Genomic DNA, 18,763 nt, shown 5'->3' with positions numbered 1-18,763 from the left:
TCTATATTCCTCTGTATTATTGCTCTCCCTGTTGTTCATAACACATTCCAGTTTACTGTCATATGCAAATATAATTCATATAGGCTTTGTCTACACTAGCGTTCCTCTTTTGAAAGAGGCATGCAAATGAGGGCAATTGAAAATGCAAATAAGGTGCAGATTTACACATCTGGTACCTCATTTGCATAGTCTTTCGAAAGAAGAAAAGCAGCGTAGACATGGCTCTTTCAATAGTAAACCCCATATTCGAAAGAACCCTTCTTCCTTAACAAAAAAAAAAAATAGGAAGAAGGGGTCTTTTGAAGATGGGGTTTACTTTTGAAAGAGCCACATGTACACTGCTTATCTTCTTTCGAAAGAATATGCAAATGAGGTGCCAGATGTGTAAATCTACACCTCATTTGCATGCATCTTTTGAAAGAGGAATGCTAGTATAGACACATAGTGCAGACACAGCCATAGTGTTTCTCTGTCCTGCCAGCTCACTATTAACAGTTTAAAACAAAACTGCCTCTAACACTGATGCCTGCAGCCTCCCACTGAACACCTCCCCCAGCTCACTACAATGCCATGTTACCATTATTCTTTTCAGCCAGTTCTCACTGAGGCATGTATCCAAACTGTAGGCTAGACATTCCTAATGTGTCACGGTGCTCATATTCAAGCCAATATGATCCAACTTTTCCAGCAAGATTTCCTGAGGCACTTCATACACCACCCTTGACCTTTGCTTGAAATAAATCAAACTACACTAAAATGATGTGAAGGATTACAGACTTCCACTGTAAATGGAAATTTAGCATGGCAGAATGTTTGGAGCAAAGGGCCAAGAGTTTCTCCCAGAAGTTAGGGCACTGCTCTCTAGCCTACACAATGTTTGCCTTTAATAGCATGGGTTTGTCCCAGTGAAATGGAAGTTTCACGGCAGCATTGTCCAGTGGGTAGCGCATGGAACTAGAAATCAGCAGATTGGATTATATTCTGAATCTTATTTGCTGCAACATTGGGAAATTTGCTTAACCAATTGTGCCTCAATTTACTCTTTTGTAAAATGAGCAACAATGGCACCTTTGTACAGTGTTTTGAGATCTACGAATTATAGATGGATAACATTATTATTATAGGTTTTGCCATTTCATGTCCATGTTGGATTCTCCACTTCCTCGAAATTAAACCCCTTTCAACTCTGTTGTATTTCAGAAAGGGGTATGTGGGTGAACATCCAAACATTGTCAACAAGGTCTGCTGTGATTATGCAGAGTAATAGCAACTGCCACAGAAACTCTTTATGGGTTCCCAAAAGATTTTGAGTGTATTTCAGGAGCTGATTCCCTTTGTGATGTGGGATTATGATCAAAAAGTAAAGGGAAACTTTACCAATGGAAAAAGCACATAGCCAAACCTCATGACCAGCTCTCCAGGCAACCAAACCCCCACCCCATGTAATTACATGGTGATGTCTCTATGTGCAACACTGACCTCTACTGGAGGCAGACTGGAACTCACTTTACAGTTAATGGAAAGCTGGTTCCCTCCCTTCTGCTGCCTTGGTTTTATTCCCCTTCTCAGCTCACTTAAACTGCATGTGATCCTCCAGTCAATTGCCCAATCAGTGAATCCTCAGTGCAGGATCATGAGCCATTCAGTTCTGCTTCTACAAGGCTGTGTCTGTCACTATCACGCATCTAATAATCATCCTGCCTGCCGAATATGATCAATGCAGAGGGGAGAACAGAATACTGAACACGAGTCCTGTTGTTGTGGGAGCAGAAATGTGCGCAATGTGGGGGCCTGGAACATGCTCCTGCGACTGTCCCAGAAAACAGACCAGAACACCACTTTACATCCCCTTTACATTGCCTGCAGCAAGAGAGAGAGTGGAGCTGGCATGGGCCAGGTAGGAAGGCAGCCATTATAGGTCTGCTCTGCAAGAGGAGAAAAGTGTGTGGGCAAGAGAAATCCTGAGTCACTGCATGGACTCTGCATCTTGTCAAGAGATGCTTCTACACTTGCCACCTCCCGTGAGAGATGGCATGGTAATGAGGCAATCTGAAGCAGACTAATGAGGCGCCAATGTGCATATTCAGTGCCTCATTAGCATAATGGCAGCCACGTGAATTTCAAAGTGCAGACTTCAAATTGCAGACTGATGGTGCAGATGGGGGCAGCTTAGAAATAAGCACCTCAATTCGACATTCCCTTACTCCAATCTAGTTTTGTGGAACTAAGGGAATGTCAAAGTGGGGTGCTTATTTCAAAGCTGACCCCATCTATACGGTCAATCTGAAAATCAAAGTTTGTTCGCGTGGCCACCATTATACTAATGAGGCACTCAGTATGCATGTCAGTGCCTCATTATCTTGCTTCGAATTGCCTTATTACCAGGGCCTCTCCAATGGGACCATGGTAGTGTAGAAGCAGCCCAAGTGTGCAGAGGGAACTTAGCCTTCTCCAAGCCCTTATCAAAAACTGCCAGACCGTATCAGCTATCCACAAACAAGGGGAGTTCCCCCTATTAGCTGCATCAGGACTGCTGCTCACTCAGCAAGCTCACTAGGAAAATGGTGTCCAACAGGAATTCAAAGATTGCCACACTTGTGGTTGTCATCTTTCTATATTTGCCACATTCACACATATCCCCACCCTGTAAATAAATGCCTGTCCCCTCCCCCAGAGTGAGGCACTCCCAGCCCCACCTCTAAATAATTACATCAGTATTTGCAGTTTTCGCTTTGAGGTTTGATAGGTTCTTGTCCCAAAGTCCAGCCTAGTAGTATTCAAATTACTAGTTAGTTGCCAACAACATTCCTTCTAATTTTCTATGTGCGGAATTTTTCATGCACAGAATAAATTTTGTTATGTGCACTGAGGCATGTGTTGATGAGCACCAGCAGTAGAAACATTTTCTGCTGGCTGTGAATGCAGTGACACTCTGCTAATAAAGCTGGGTGGAATTTGGATCTCACCTGGGTGGCCGCCCAAGTGCACAGCTTAGAGGGAACACCAGCTGGGAGCCCTGATGTGCACAGTTGCACTTCACGCTTTAGGAATCCTTCTGTATTTGTAACAGTTAATGCATTTAACAAAGGGACAAACCAGCTAACCCAGCAAGGTAGACACAAGTCTAAATATAGTTAAATGTTATTTTAGCTCCATAAAAGAGTAATGCACAGGCATGTGTGTATTCAGCCCTGCCCTGCCTACCCAAGTCTTTGTGATCCCAGTGCCCTATCTAGAGAGTAACCTGGTCAACTCCAGTACAAATAAGAAAATGTTGCTGTGGTAAAGAAAGATTCAGAAGTGTCCTTAAACACTGAAGTTTTAAGGAATGACTTTTTTGACCCTAGTTAAAGTGCCTGCACTCAGCTAACAACAGGTTTGCAAATTACTTAAAAGAGCCATATATTATTCAGCCAGAATACATATTGTGCAGTACGTGAAAATTACCTTTATTTTAAAGATGGAGAAAGAGACTCTGTGATGATCGGTATTAGGATATTTATCAGCCGTGAAATAAATCCCTTTCTGATTATATTCATAATGTTATCTGCTCTAAGGGGGTGACTGAAAGTCCACTGTAACCAACAGAGGTCTCCATAGAATGCAATTCACTTTGAATTAGGTCCTTAGATAATGTAACACTGTTCTTTCACGGATCTCAGAATGCCAAAAAAAAAATTAATTCATAACTGTGGAAATAGTGATCCTTACCCCTATTTTTAAGCTGAAGAAAGGGAGACACATCAAAAGTCAATGCTTGTCAAAATCAAAGAGTTAAAGCCTGAAGTGAGAGAGGAGTTTTGCTTAAACTCTAGCCTACCCAGCAGGGGCAAGTCAGGAAGAATTCCTGCTGAATCTCTACCTATAATCCAACCCCACCACACAGACACACAATGTGGACACTGCATGAAAGCCACAATCAGATTAAAACCAATGGGACTTTGTCTTTTAGTGTCAAAATGTACCAGTGTACAGAGAACTTTGGCTATTTTACCACTGGACTATCTGGCCCAGTTGATGTTCTACTAGAACTCCTAACATGCTGAGTTACAACCTTTGATTTGTTCCTCTTGTGTAAAATGGGACTAGTGTAGCTTGTGAAAGACAGAAGAATGTTTTAAGTCTTACTAATAACTAGTATCAGAGGGGTAGCCGTGTTAGCCTGGATCTGTAACAGCAACGAAGGGTCCTGTGGCACCTTATAGACTAACAGAAAAGTTTTGAGCATGAGCTTTCGTGAGCACAGACTCACTTCATCAGGTGCTGGTCTTGGAAATCTGCAGGGCCAGGTATAAATAAGCCAGAGCAAGGGTGAGGATAACAAGGTTAGTTCAGTCAGCAAGGGTGAGGCTTACTACCAGCAGTTCATCTGGAGGAGTGAACACCAAGGGAGGGGAAGCTGCTTCTGTATTTAGCCAGCCATTCGCAGTCTTTGTTTAAGCCAGAGCTGAGGGCATCGAATTTGCACATGAATTGTAGCTCAGAAATTTCTCTTTGGAGTCTGGTCCTGAAATTTCTTTGCTGTAGGATAGCTACTTTTAAGTCTGCTACTGTGTGGCCTGGGAGACTGAAGTGCTCCCTACGGGTTTTTGTATATTGCCATTTCTGATATCTGATTTTGTGTGCGTTTATTCTTTTACGTAGAGACTGTCCAGTTTGTCCGATGTATATAGCAGAGGGGCATTGCTGGCACATGATGGCATAAATTATATTGGTAGATGTGCAGCTGAATGAACCCACGATGGTGTGGCTGATCTGGTTAGGTCCTGTAATGGTGTTGCTGGTGTAGATATGTGGGCAGAGCTGGCAATGAGGTTTGTTGTATGGATGGGTCCCTGAGTTAGAGTGACTGTTGTCCGGTGTATAGTTGCTGGTTAGGATTTGCTTCAGGTTGGCAGGTTGTCTGTGGGCAAGGACTGGTCTGCCTCCCAAGGCCTGTGAAAGTGGGGGATCATTGTCCAGGATGGGTTGTAAATCCCTGATGATGCGCTGCAGAGGTTTTAGCTGAGGACTGTAGGTGATGGCTAGTGGTGTTCTGTTGGTTTCTCTCTTGGGCTTGTCCTGTAGTAAGAGGCTTCGTGGCACACGTCTGGCTCTGTTGATCTGTTTTTTCACTTCCTCAGGTGGGTATTGCAGTTTCAAGAATGCTTGGTAAGAGATCCTGTAGGTGTTTGTCCCTGTCGGAGGGGTTGGAGCAAATGTGGTTATATCTTAGCGGTTGGCTGTAAACAATGGATCATGTGGTGTGTCTGGGATGGAAGCTGGAGGCATGAAGGTAGGCATAGCGGTCAGTAGGTTTACGGTACAGGGTGGTATTGACCTGACCATCATGTATTAGCACCATGGTGTCCAGGAAGTGGATCTCCTATGTGGACTGTTCCAGGCTGAGGTTGATGTTGGGGTGAAAGTTGTTGAAGTCCCGGTGGAATTATAATAACTAGTGTGATACCCTGGAGGGACCACAACTCTACTAATATATAACGTATACCGGTTTGTTACATAGGCCACCTGAGAAAATTCACTTGTTTTTATTGGTAATCTGTTTGCCAAGTGTCTACATGAATACCAAAGATATTTCCAGAAGCTCTTCCGTAGTTCACAGTGCCAGTCAGCTCTCTTTAAGGCCAAGCTGAGCACTGACTTAGCTCAGTGCTCCAGTAGCCATGCCTGGGCCAAGCAATGTCATGAGGACAGCAAAATTGCTATGACAACTAGGTGTTAACTCCTAAAAAGGCAATATATTGGGTCTCATGGATGTGTGTGTCCCTCCTTGCTCTCCCAAAATGTTTGTGATTTATCTTGCCTTCTGAAGACTAGAAAAAGAATAAAAGCCCAAGAATTAAGGAGATCTGTGTGTGATTTTTCCTTAGGTCAAGTGGCAAAGGCCTATTTTTTGCAGGGTGGGGACTTATGGTTTATGACCCTGAGAGCTTAATACAAGGAGCAGAAAACATCTCCCAGCTCCCCTGCCCATGGGTCTAAATAAATGTCCTCCCCCTCCCAGTGAGCCAGGCACTCCAAGCCCCACCCCAGAGGCCAGCTCACCCAGCCCAGCCCAGCCCAGCCCAGCCTCCCCCCATTCTAATTTAATGTGAGCAACTCACCAGAGTCACCACTGGATCTGCTGCTGTTGGGGCCACTGCCAGGTTTGTCGCAGCTGCCAGGGCAGCTACTGCAGCCACTGCCATGCACTTCTCCCACTAAGCGGGGGTTGCATGCGCCACACCACATTGTCCTGTTCACCACATGTGGTGACTGGCAAACATATTGGACAATGCAACACTAGGCAGCCCCCTCGAGGCCATAAGCACTATACCCGATGCTTTGTGCAGTCTGACAACCCTGATATCTGGCTGAATGATATTGCACATGCCCTGATCTCACCTGGATACATGCAATAACTTCAACTGTAAGCGGTAAGTACATCAGAAGAGAGGCCAGGCATGGGCCTAAGGAACTGCCCCTTCGACATTGGAAAGGTTCCACTGGGGAATTTGCACTACAGCTTCCCAGCACATCCTGTCTTCCATTGGTAAAGCAAAATGACAGTGGGAGTCCAAGAGCTGTAAAGTCAAAACCCATCCAGCTTTCTCCTGCCAAAAGCTCCAACTTCCCACCTCTCCCCTCACACTCCCACTCTGACCTCTTTTGCTGTTTCTAATCCTTGCTGGTGTTGTGTGATAGATCATGGCGCCCTGGGAGGGTCAGATTAATGGTCTCAGTGAATTAGAAAACTGTGGGATGTATGGGATTTCTCCAATTTGTAATTAAAAGCACACAGGAATGGGAAACCCAAATGCATCTGTGGAGGGAGTCAGCCTTATGAACACATTCCTCAACCATCTGAGCACAATTGCTTAGAGATTAACTGCTTACCTCAGTGCAAGCTACGCAAAAAAGGAGGCCAACCATGCAGGAATCTGCTTTTCTGAAAAATTATGTCATCAAGATCCTATAGTCAAGAAATCTTGAACTGGGCGATTACTTAAATCTACAAAGGTGTTCCAGGAACCAGCTAAATTTTTGCACTCCATCAGGCTATACAGGTCAAGCACCACTATTTGCTAATCCTAAAACATTTGCTTCAGGTTTAGCAGCTGGAAATCAATCCATTTGCAGACCATCCCTTTGCACAACCATGTCCTTCCTGCCTTCTGTAAAGTGATCACCTCCCAGGGTGCTGAATTTTTTGGACATGCTTTGGGTTTCACGGCACTTTTTCCAGTTCCAGGGAATGTCTCCCTCCCTGTCTTGTACTCCTTAATTAAAACCATTGTTTTCTCTGAGGAAATTAAATGAAAGAACATATATTCCTAGCTGCCTCCTCTTTGGAAGAAATAAAGAGCCTTCATACTTGTGCTGCTTCTAGGGCAAACAGAGGACTCAGTTCCAGTCATGGCTCCACCACTGCCCTGCTGACTGACTTTGGGGAAGAAACTTCATGTCCAAGGGGATGATGCCTACCTGCTTTGGAAAGTCCTTTAACATCGAAAGATGAAAAGAACAGTTTGAGAGCTGGATGTTCATTAGTATTATCACAGAAATGAGTCATGAGATCTTGAATAACCCCGTTATCAAGAGCAGTGTTCCCTGAAAGCAGTGCACTTGTGTCACCACTCAGGAGGAATTCAAAAGATTCCCAAATGATTAGCAGAGCACCCACAGCTAGGACTTTATTTCTACTGGAGGTGCATTTTCACACATACTTTGGTGCACATGAGAAAAATTATTCCGCACATGGATAAAAAATCCACACATGGATGGAAAAGACTAGCGGAAACACTGGTGAAGAGTCAGCCCTGGTTTATCATCTCACCCAGCACCTAGGAAATAACACAGTACCCCACCCTGTATGACCCCCCCACCGCCCCCAGCACCATACTGGGGTATTGATTCCTTATTGACTCAAGAGGAAACAGCTGTGATATACTGAAGCCACATTCTGACATAGCTGGGCTTCTGATAATTCCACCGAGGTACACTGTTACGACTCTTCCTTGTATGCTTTTGCTACTGGGTGGCTGGAGAGCAGCATCTGTTAGCTGGGATCTCAACTCTGAAGGCCATGCTGTTCCTAGTAGTGGCACTGCCCTCAGACCTTGGTACCCAATCAGCAGCTGCTGATTTCCAGCCACCCAGTTCTGAAGGCAGCACAGAAGTAAGGGTGGCAGTACCGTGCTCCCTCTTACAAGCCTTGCAATTCCCTTTTGGGTGGGCCTCCTGGTTTGGGAAAGGCTGACTGAAGGGCTTTGTAGGTTTACGTTTTGCAATTTTTAAATACATATTCATGCTTTGTTACAATTCTGTGAAATTTAATATTTAAATATCTGAAACTAAAATTCATGATTTTTACAATGCTATGACTTTGAAATTTATAACAATCTAAAAAATGTTATAATTAGAACTGTTGTTTGAAAACAAGCATTATCTCATTTACTATTTCCTGTTCTTTTAACTCTTCTTTGGAAAAGGTGATACTGGAAAAGTCCATTTCTTTCTCCATCCTCAGCCCCTCTCTATGGAATTATTCATCCCAAAGTTACTATATAATATGTATAAGATTGCAAAGAGATTTGTTCACAGAACAAACTAAAGTTCCAAGCAGTAGAAAAAATAAGAATATGTGAGGGACTGTGTGCAAGAAACCATCTGAGTGTGTGCCTGCCTGTGTAACACTGCAGCTGTATCCTCCATGCTGTCTTTTTGACGTATGGTTAATGCTGCATTAAAGTCTGTCTGCACAGATATCTTGCTTGTTCAGCCTACATCCTACATGTCAGGCTGACCTCAGCATTAAACGTAGGCTCTAAGGAAAAATATCACTGGGTCATTGTGAATACAAGTCCTTGAAGAAGTCTGCTCACAGAAAGCAAGGGGAGTGATAGACTGTCTCATGGACATGGAGAATAGCACAAAAATGTAATGCCCATAGATCAAGGGACTGTCCTCACCCTGAACATTGTGCTCAGATTGGGTCACACTGTTTAAAAAAAAAAACACACCAGGGCTACGTCTACACGTGCACCCAACTTCGAAATAGCTTATTTCGATGTTGCGACATCGAAATAGGCTATTTCGATGAATAACGTCTACACGTCCTCCAGGGCTGGCAACGTCGATGTTCAACTTCGACGTTGCTCAGCCCAACATCGAAATAGGCACAGCGAGGGAACGTCTACACGCCAAAGTAGCACACATCGAAATAAGGGAGCCAGGCACAGCTGCAGACAGGGTCACGGGGCGGACTCAACAGCAAGTCGCTCCCTTAAAGGGCCCCTCCCAGACACACTTTCATTAAACAGTACAAGATACACAGAGCCAACAACTAGTTGCAGACCCTGTATATGCAGCACGGACCCCCAGCTGCAGCAGCAGCAGCCAGAAGCCCTGGGCTAAGGGCTGCTGCACATGGTGACCACAGAGCCCCGCAAGGGCTGGAGAGAGAGTATCTCTCAACCCCCCAGCTGATGGCCGCCATGGAGGACCCCGCTATTTCGATGTTGCGGGACGCGGATCGTCTACACGTCCCTACTTCGATGTTGAACGTCGAAGTAGGGCGCTATTCCCATCCGCTCATGGGGTTAGCGACTTCGACGTCTCGCCGCCTAACGTCGATTTCAACTTCGAAATAGCGCCCAACACGTGTAGACGTGACGGGCGCTATTTCGAAGTTACTGCCGCTACTTCGAAGTAGCGTGCACGTGTAGACGCAGCCCAGAAGAAATAAAGAATCATCTCCTCATCTATTGCAGCTAAATCCAACCCTTCAAGGAGGCATCCATGACTGACTTACTTGACTTAAAGCCTTTTACTCCAAGTGGAGCACAGGTCATCCACAGGTCTCCTCCACTTCATTCTATCTCAAAACAAAACTTCTAGCTGGAGGAGTACACCAGTTGTTGTCCTTCAGTCTCAGTAGATCTTCTCCACGTTGTCCAAGGTCTTCCTCTTTTGGATTTTCCTTGTGGGTTCCATGTGAGAGCTCTACGGACTATGCTGCATGGTTTTCTGAGAATATGGCATAACCATCCCCGCTTTCTCCTCTTGATTCAAACATCAAGCGGGTCTTGTTCTGCTCTGTTCCAAAGCTCCTCACTTATGATGAAGTCTTGCTATTTGATGCGAAGGATGTACCTCAGGCATCTGTTTTGGAGTGTTTGTAGCTTGTGATTTGAAGACTTTTTAGTACGCCAGGTCTTGCATCCATACAAGAACACTCTCTTCACATCTGTATTGAAGATCTGCAGTTTCATCTTCACAAATATTATCTGTGAACTCCATATGGGACAAAGAGTCTCGAATGCAGCAGTTGCTTTCCCTATCCTGGTATTGATATCCTTGTCTGTGCTGCCACCTCTGTCCATAATACTCCCCAAGCAGCTGAACTGCTCCACATCTTCCAGGTCATCCCTGCCCAGTGTGATAGCGTTGTTGTTGGACTAGCTGATCCTCACTGACTTGGTCTTTCCTTTGTTAAAGCTTATCGAGGCAGTTTTGCCTAGTGTTGCAACCTTTTCTTCCATGCTTTCATGTCAGTGTGAAAAGAGGGTGACATTATCAGCAAAATCAATGTCCTCTAGCAATTTGAAAAGTGTCCACTGAACACCCCATCAATGACCATCTGTTGTCTTGCTCATAAGCCAGCTTACTGTGATCAAAAACAGGAAAGGTGACAATAGGCACCCTTCTCGCATGCCTGAGAGTATGCTGAAAGATTCTGTCAAGACACCATTGTGAACTTGGCATGTTGAGGGTTCATACATTGAATGGATCACGTTAATAATTTTGGAGGGGATGCCAGGGTGTTGCAGCAGTTTCAACAAAGTCTCTATTGATGCTGTCAGAAGCTTTATCAAAGTCTGTGAAGGTTGTGAATGGTGAGGAGAATTCCACTCAAGTGACCGTTCTGTGATCACTCTCAGAGTTGCTATTTTGTCACAAGATCTCACACTATGGAAGCTGGCTTGTTCTCCTCTGAGCTTTCTGTCTTCATTCTCTCCAAGAGAATACTCTTGAACATGTTTCCTGGAATAGACTGTAATGGGATGCCCCTCCAGTTCTTGCATTCATTTAGGTTGCCTTTCTTTGGAAGCTTGATAAGGTAGCCATGTTTCCAGTCTTGTGGGATCTCCTCAGTGTTCCAAATTTTTCCAAATAGATTATACGTCATGTTGACTGATGTCTTACTACCTGCCTTGATTTCTGCTGCAGGGATGTTGTCTGAACCAGATGGTTTTCCATTTTTATCATGAGTAATGGCTTTTGCTGCTTTTCTGTATCTTTTGTTCCTTCACTTTTCTCAAAGTTTCTGCTGTGATCCATTCTTTGTGATGCCTTGTCCTCTTTCCAAATGTTTTATCACAGGTCTCTTTCTAGGCTGTTTTGGTGTGCTCCCAAATTTGTTCCATGGTAGCATCTTCTGGGATAAGGTTTGTCAGAAGTTCATGTCTATTGGGCAGCTCCACTTGGAAACCATCTCCTGTATCTGGTCTTCAGCTGCTCCATGTTGAGTCTCAATCCTGGCTTGATCACTTTGGTGGTGTACCTCTTGAACCTGAACTTGAGTTTTATCATGACCAGATGGTGGTCTGTAGTTTCTCATACAAGTCTGCTTTCCCTACCACACCGCAGACACAATCCGTGTGGATTGTCAACTCCCCCCAAGACTCGTGTTGCTGTAGGTTTCTTTGTAGATGTTTCTGTAACTTTTTTTTTTTTTTACAGATAGGGTTGTTAACCCTAAGTCAACCCCTTTTACCTTGGGGAGAGGTGAGCTAGTGATGAAGGATAAAGTTTACTTACTGGGTATCAGGTGGCATGGTCATATCTAGGTATTTATTAAATTTGGTCAGAAAATTGGCTTTTTTTACCCACTGAAAATGTTGCCAAAAATGAGCAAAGTAGTTTTCATATAATTTTCCATTAAGATACTTGACTTTTCAGCAAAAAACATCAACTGACATATATTACCTGAAAAACAAAACAGTTCAATGCAGAAAAACTGATCTGATGCATTGTGGACAGTGTAGTTTGTGTGCTGAGCAATCTCATTGGACAACATTTCCTATGACACACCGTGACCCCCTTCGCTTTGTGTAAGGGTACATGATTGCATCATGGGGGTCCCTGGCCCAGGTGTATCTTGGGAGCAGTAGTTTAATTAGAGAGCCCAGTCCATAGAGGAGAATAGTTGGTTTGGAGGCATCTCACTATTTTGATGAGAATTTTTTTTTCATACAAAGCAGACTTTTTTGAGAAAATCTTTGTTTATTAAAATACAATTTTCTAGCAACACATTTTAGAGGAAAACTTACCTATCAGCTCTAGTATTTATACAATGCTCACCATTATGGTATTCAAAACTCTGGTGAGTGATATTTACCAGCTTTCATGTTCATCCTGGCCATAGAACTGTTGGAAAGTATTTGCACCCTGGCATGTGAAGCTCAAAACACTGACTCCTGATTACTATACTTCAGGTTTTAGATCTGCAAATATGATAACAGGATTCTCTGCGCCAAAAACATGCTATACACAGCAAAATCAGAAAACTAACTATTATTTACAATCTAACGGTGTGAAATGAGAAAAATAATGCTCCCTACTCTATGGGGTGTTGATAGGGTTTAATAAATTAATGGTATTAAAGTATTTTGAGAGCCCCCAATGAAAGGGGCACATAATGTATTTTTCAGTTTACTGGTAATTATGAAAAATTGTTGACAATAATTTATTCGAGCTCAAACCAAATTTCATTTTTTTCAATGAATTGAAAAGTCAGAGACAAATCATTTGCAAGTCAAATAAAACAATGTACGTTTGGCCTGGTTTTTGTAATGTTCTATATTAAGACAAAATTGAAGGAAATCTCAAAATGAAAAGTCATTTTGAACAGAAAAGTTTCATTTCTAAATGCTGAAACAAAAAATTTTTACTTTTTGCAAAACGTTCTTTTTTTTTTCTTCTTGAACAAGTCATTAAAACTGACATGAAATCACAGAATGTATCAGTGTATACAAATATGCGTTTTTCATCAGAAAAAAGTTTTGGCTTAAAAATTTTGTCCACCTCCACATATATGTGCAAAAATGTCAAGATAATCACACTAAACCCACAAGTAAAAATCTCCGATGGTCTGATTCTTCCTATAAATTATTGACTTTGAAAATACAAAAACTTGAACCTGAAGTTATTAAAACTGGTGACCAAAAATCTCTCATTTTTTTTCATAGTAAAGTTTGGATTTTATCACACATTAAATGTGTGTGGTGGCAGACAATTGGGATTTCTAAAAGAAACAGGCTATGTCTATGTCTGTGCCCCAACTTGAAATCACATAAACTATTTCGAGGCATCCTTTATTCCTCCCGCAATGGAGGGTAGATGGATGCTGAACAGCATGCCAAATATTACATTTCCTAGATGTGGAGTTACTATTTCTGCAGCATAAACATAGCCTTACACAGCAAAATTTTACTTTGTTGGTAGTTTTTGGCATCCCCTGCTGAAATCTGGGAGCCTTCTCCCTTGAATCACCAGTGATCTTCCTGCCTGAACCTGCAATGCAGTTGTAATCCTGCATTTATGGCCATTACAACCAGTTTCCAAAGAAATGATGACTTCATTGCAAAACCATGGAGCAGCATGGGGTGAGAATCCTGAAATAAATACAATCAAGCAAAATGTGTCTTGTCTTCTTCTTCTTCTAAAAGCAGGAAGCACAAACTAATGGAATGGTGGCATGAGGTAGGGAAGAAATATGTGAAAGAGGTGACTCTCCCACAAACTCATGAACACAGGCCATACAAACATCACACACTTCAGAATGTACTTCTCTATTCTTTCTTCCCTCCTTCCTGCCAATTCCATGCAACTCCGCCTCTGCAGAAGTAATGTACCATGTCAGGGCTGAATATGATGCATCACTTATTTTCCTTTGGATAAAGCAGTCAAGTTCATAAGTAATATTCCCAGCATTTGGATATAAATTCAGATGACATTGTTAAAACAGTCAGAGTTAGAGAGAGATACTAGCTTACTTTGTAATCATAAATTAAATGGCTCATTACAATTCCATTAGCTGAAAAGCATGGCTGAACTTGGAACAAACTATAGGGGATATATCCTGAAGGGGCATTGTAAGGACCACTATTGAGCAAAAGTTGTTCTCCAATTTATTGTCAATTGAAAACAAAAAGCCAACAGCTGGCTGTGGGTACAAGTCACAAAATTCCAAGCCAAGAGAGGAGCCATGGGCCTGATTTCGGCTGCCCCAAATCCCGTTGTATTCTATAGATGCTCTATGAGGGCTCTGCATGCTGGAATATGGAGACATGTCTTTGCATCAGTAAGTGTAGGCCCCATATTTTAAAAGGTGCCTGCAATACACTTCCCTGGTTTGGGCTGCTCATTCAGTAGGAAAATAGTATAATAGCAGCAATTTAATGTGGCATATTTCTAAGGACCAGTGGTTCTACTACACTTTATTACAAAGGGATGGGAAAGAAGAGGAGTTCCTGTTGAACATTTTCCTGGAAGTCAGGACTCTACAAGCCATGATGCAGTTCTAATGCAGTTATTTCACTACCGTGATATTAGTAATTCTTAGTATAGCTGCTCTCATAATGTCTTGTTAAGAAAAACAGCCACTTGTGAACAGATTCTGGAAAACCATGTCAACAGTTAAATGTAAATGAGAGATAAACATTAGAAACCGGCCTGGATTAACCAGTGTGCACTCCGTGAACTAGAAAAGGATGTCCATCTTTGCACACTCACTCTCACCCCTCTGACCATCAGGAAAAGGAAAACAAAACTGATGGGTCACAGTTCTATTCTACAGTTCCCATATTCCATAGATCAGATGGCCCTAATATTTTATATCTGCCCCTGATCAGGAGACGCAATTTAGTCTAGTGTCTTGTGCCCAGTATTAGGAACTGGGAACTCCTGTAGTCTCAGTTCTATTGGTGATTTCCTGTATGGCCTTAGGCAAGTCTCTAACCTCTCTCTGTCTGATTCCTTACATGTAAAATCATTATAAGAAAAAAAATCAATTTGTATTGAGAAATAACCATTTTAGACCCTGTTCCTGAAATGAGCTCTACACAAGCAAATCTTTGAGCCAGCGTAGACCCCACTGAAGTCAGTATGGCTCTGAATACAGGAAAGGGGCCTATAACGGCACTGGAACACATACGCCAGTGTACCATGTTGCGCTTTGTGCCCTTTAAAAGTGGTAGCTGTAACTGTACGTCGCCTGCTGGCTTCCAGTCATGTACTCCACAGGAACCTGGAGATAAGACTTCCTGCCTTCTGACACAGGGATGCAAACAGGAGAGACCCAGGCTTAGGGAAGGGACTTGACTATGTGTTCCTGGAATTCCTGAAGAAATATGTCTTGAGCAGGAATTAGCTGGAGAAGGCTAGGCAGCCTTGGGGACAAGACCTAGACAAGACACTGAGGAATACTGAGACTCTTTTGAATCTTTGTGTCTACATGAATAAAGAAAATCAGTCAGAAAAGTCTGCAGACAGTTTGCTCCAGCATCTCCACAGCTGCTCAGTTTCCTTGAGCAGCAGCAGCTTGAAATTAACAATACCCTGGCCAGTTACACTGTCCTATTCAGAATCTTATGGGCAAGTATGAAACTGACAAGAATGCTAATTTTATTTTTATCTTGATAAGGGTACCAGCAACAGCTGCAACAGTCAGTGGGGAAGAACTAGAGGAACCACAAAGCAGAGTCTAAAAGACTCAGAATAGAGTAGCAGAATAGAGTAGCATAGAGGCGATACCTCCAAATGTACTCTCTGCAGGCAAGTAAGAAGAGAGCAACAGTTCCTTTCCCACAAAATCGAAGAGGTGGTTCATATGTATTGGATACCTGCTAGGAAGAGAGTGATATGAACAATGAAGGAGTCAGTCAGCAAAGACTAAGGATAGTGGCCCTGGAAAGATGCCCAGCACATTCCCAACAGCTAGGGATGTTTTCATTTTGTTGGGTAGCCTTTTACTTCCAAGTCAGTCTTTGGACAGCTGAAGTTCTCTGGTTCTTAAATGTACAGTAAATACATCAAGCCTGGCACTCCACGTTCACACATATCGACTCTACTTCTTAATTCTCCAAGATTTATTGTGCTGCAAAATAAATTTTTCCCATTTGTTTAAAAGTACATTTACTTTCTCAACCCATGTCTGGCCCATCCCAGAGTGTAAAAAGAGAAACACTTCTGACTATTATAAAAATTCACTATCTGATTCAACCCCAAATGTTGTCACTGACATACAAGAGTAATAATCATCAGTATCATGATGAAGTCATTTTACAAAAGAGAAACCTGATTGTAATAACATTTTCATCAAGTGTAATTTAGCCAAAAGACCACTGAAGTTAATAGAGTTAAACTATAGTTCAGTGATCTTATTGATAATTTATATTGGTGTAAACAGGCTCAAAGTCAAGGAAGTGACCATTTTTCAAACTCTGAGAAAATGCTCTATATTGCTGAGCCTAGGAGAACTTCCATTTAATACTATATTGGGCAGTATTTGAGTTTAGATCTCGTCTGGAAAGTTGGCCTGATGCCAATTCCATTGACCGCTCTTTTACACCAGTTTTATATCACTAGTTTGAGTAGAATTACTCCTCTGTTACACAAGTATAAATGAAAAGGGTCAGTTCTTTTAGTTTAGACGATACTCAGGCTTAGTTTTGAATGTAATCCCTTTTGACAAAATAAGAGAGTTCCTTTCTTGACCAGCCCTGGTAAAAGTTAGCAACTGTTTCTTCTGATGTGCACTTTTACCATCCGTGGTAACTCAGCATGGACCTTTTAAGTCAATTACTCCAAGCAATGCTGACATCCTGCTTCTTAGACAGGAGCTTTGTACAGTGCAATCTGACAGCAAAAGGCTTTTCTTTCTCTCTTTTTCTGTAGAAACTCAGGAGAAAGCTGTAGATCGTCCTTTTGGTTAACCACAGATTTTATGAAAAAGACTAAAGTTACAGTATGCACTGTCTGCAGTTCCTCTGAGTAAGAGACTTCCATTGCCAATTATTATTCATCATATTGGTGCATAATAATTATACTGTATCCATTTGGTCTCTGCAATCAAGATGTGGAACAAATGTCTGACCAGCAACAGTATTTATCTACTGCTCTTAGCTTTCTAAGCATCTTTTTTGAACTGTGAAACTTCCAGCTTCCAAGATCTACACAAGCACCATCAGAAATGCAAAACAAAACATTCTTTAACTTCTCTGTTTTCTAAAAGCTAAGACTTTCTGAAAAGAGCAAATACAAATTTGAGCTGCTTAGCTCACGCTAAAAACTGTAGTTTTTCCCCCCAGAGTTTATAGTTTTAAAAATATTATAGAAATTATTCCAAGCTCTGAAGCAACTCTAGAGTGTGCTGTAAAGTTTTGGGCGGATGGTGGCGGGGGAGGTTATACGGTTCAGTAAAGTAAAAAGTTAAACAGTTCGCAGCAAGTCTAGGCAACAGTTCATTAGGGAAAGCTGATTGCAGCTATGCAAGTCACACTCTTCATTTAAGATCACATGAAAGCCATAAAGCGCCTCTAGGTAGCAATCAGCAAAGGGTCAGGCGGGTGTTTATAGAACATAAGTGGTTCTACAAGAGGATGGGAGTCTGATTTCCTGCCTCTTCCCCGCGATGTCCGCATCCCCCTCAGGCCAGAGGCTCCAGACAGACACACGGCTGTGAGACAGGGGGCGGCTCAGCCCCAGCCGCCTCATGCCTCCCCGTGCCCAGCCTGTCGGCTGCCCGATGGCAGCTTCAGGGCAGAGGGGGCGGCCCACCTCACACTCAGCATTTCACCTCTCCCAGCTGGGTCTGCCCACCTCACCCCTCCGGCCCCTACCTTGTCCGGCGGGTGGTCGAGGTTCTGCAGCCGCTCCTTGTCCGAGCCGCTCCGGATCTCCACGGCTGGGGCGGCGGCGGGCTCCCGCTGAGGCGCGGGCTCGGGCGGCGGCTGCCGGCTGCCCCGGGCTCCGCGCTGCCCCACGCTCAGGGCCCCGAAGTCCAGTGTCTTGCTCTCGAAGGCGCCCTCCACGCTGCAGAACATGCCGCCGTACTTCTGCCGGGGCACCTGGGCCGTGGTGCCCGGCCGAGCCAGGTACACGGGCAGCTCGTCCTCTTCCCTGCCCCGCCGGCCGCCGCCGCCGCCGCCGCCGCCAGAGGCCATGGCCGGGATCAGGAGCGGGGAGCCGAGCGCCAAGTCCTGAGGCAGGGGCAGCCGCGCGCGGAGCCGGTGGGGGAGGGGGCTCTGCTGCTGCGGCGGCGCCTCCGCCCGGCCGGGGAGCGGGACACGCGGGCTCCCCAGGGGGCCGGCAGGGCGCGGGCACGCGGCGGGCTGGGCACACGGGCACTCAAGGCGCGAGAAGGGGGCCGGACCTTCAGCACTGGCGCTCAGAAGTGCTGCCCCTCAGGGCGGAGGGCTGAACACTCCCCCCGCGCGGGCAAAGAGCCGCTCAGTGCACACACCCGCACGCTCCCCCGCCCTCTGTGCACACAGCACACGGCTCAGGCACGCGGGAAGTGGGCTGGGTCCTGTGTTTCCACTGAGGCTGGTCCCGAAGGCAGGTACCCAACGTGGTCAGGCTGTGGTTTGCCGTGTGAATGCTAGTGCCCGGCGTTGCTCCCTCGGGTGCACTAATAGAGGCCAGCCCCACTCGCAGAGTGGGGGAACTTGGGTCCTGCCGTGTTCCCTGGCAGTCCTAATGCAAAGCCCCCTTGCCC

The 18,763-nt window shown here is 44.2% G+C and overlaps 1 protein-coding gene across 1 annotated transcript in view; it reads right to left on the bottom strand.

Moving 5' to 3' along the window:
• DPYSL3 (dihydropyrimidinase like 3) overlaps nucleotides 1–18,417 on the bottom strand; it is an 80,744-nt gene extending 62,327 nt beyond the window's left edge. The window contains exon 1 of the mRNA XM_075009350.1: nucleotides 17,886–18,417. Coding sequence (XP_074865451.1) covers nucleotides 17,886–18,209 — 324 coding nt within the window. The 5' untranslated portion in view covers nucleotides 18,210–18,417. The remainder of the gene's footprint in view (nucleotides 1–17,885) is intronic.
• Between the last annotated feature and the right edge of the window lie 346 nt (nucleotides 18,418–18,763).

This window comes from Carettochelys insculpta, chromosome 15 (assembly GCF_033958435.1).
Source record: "Carettochelys insculpta isolate YL-2023 chromosome 15, ASM3395843v1, whole genome shotgun sequence".
NCBI lineage: Eukaryota > Metazoa > Chordata > Testudines > Carettochelyidae > Carettochelys > Carettochelys insculpta.
Note: the sequence above shows the minus strand (reverse complement) of the source record. Positions and strands in the feature narration are given on the sequence as shown.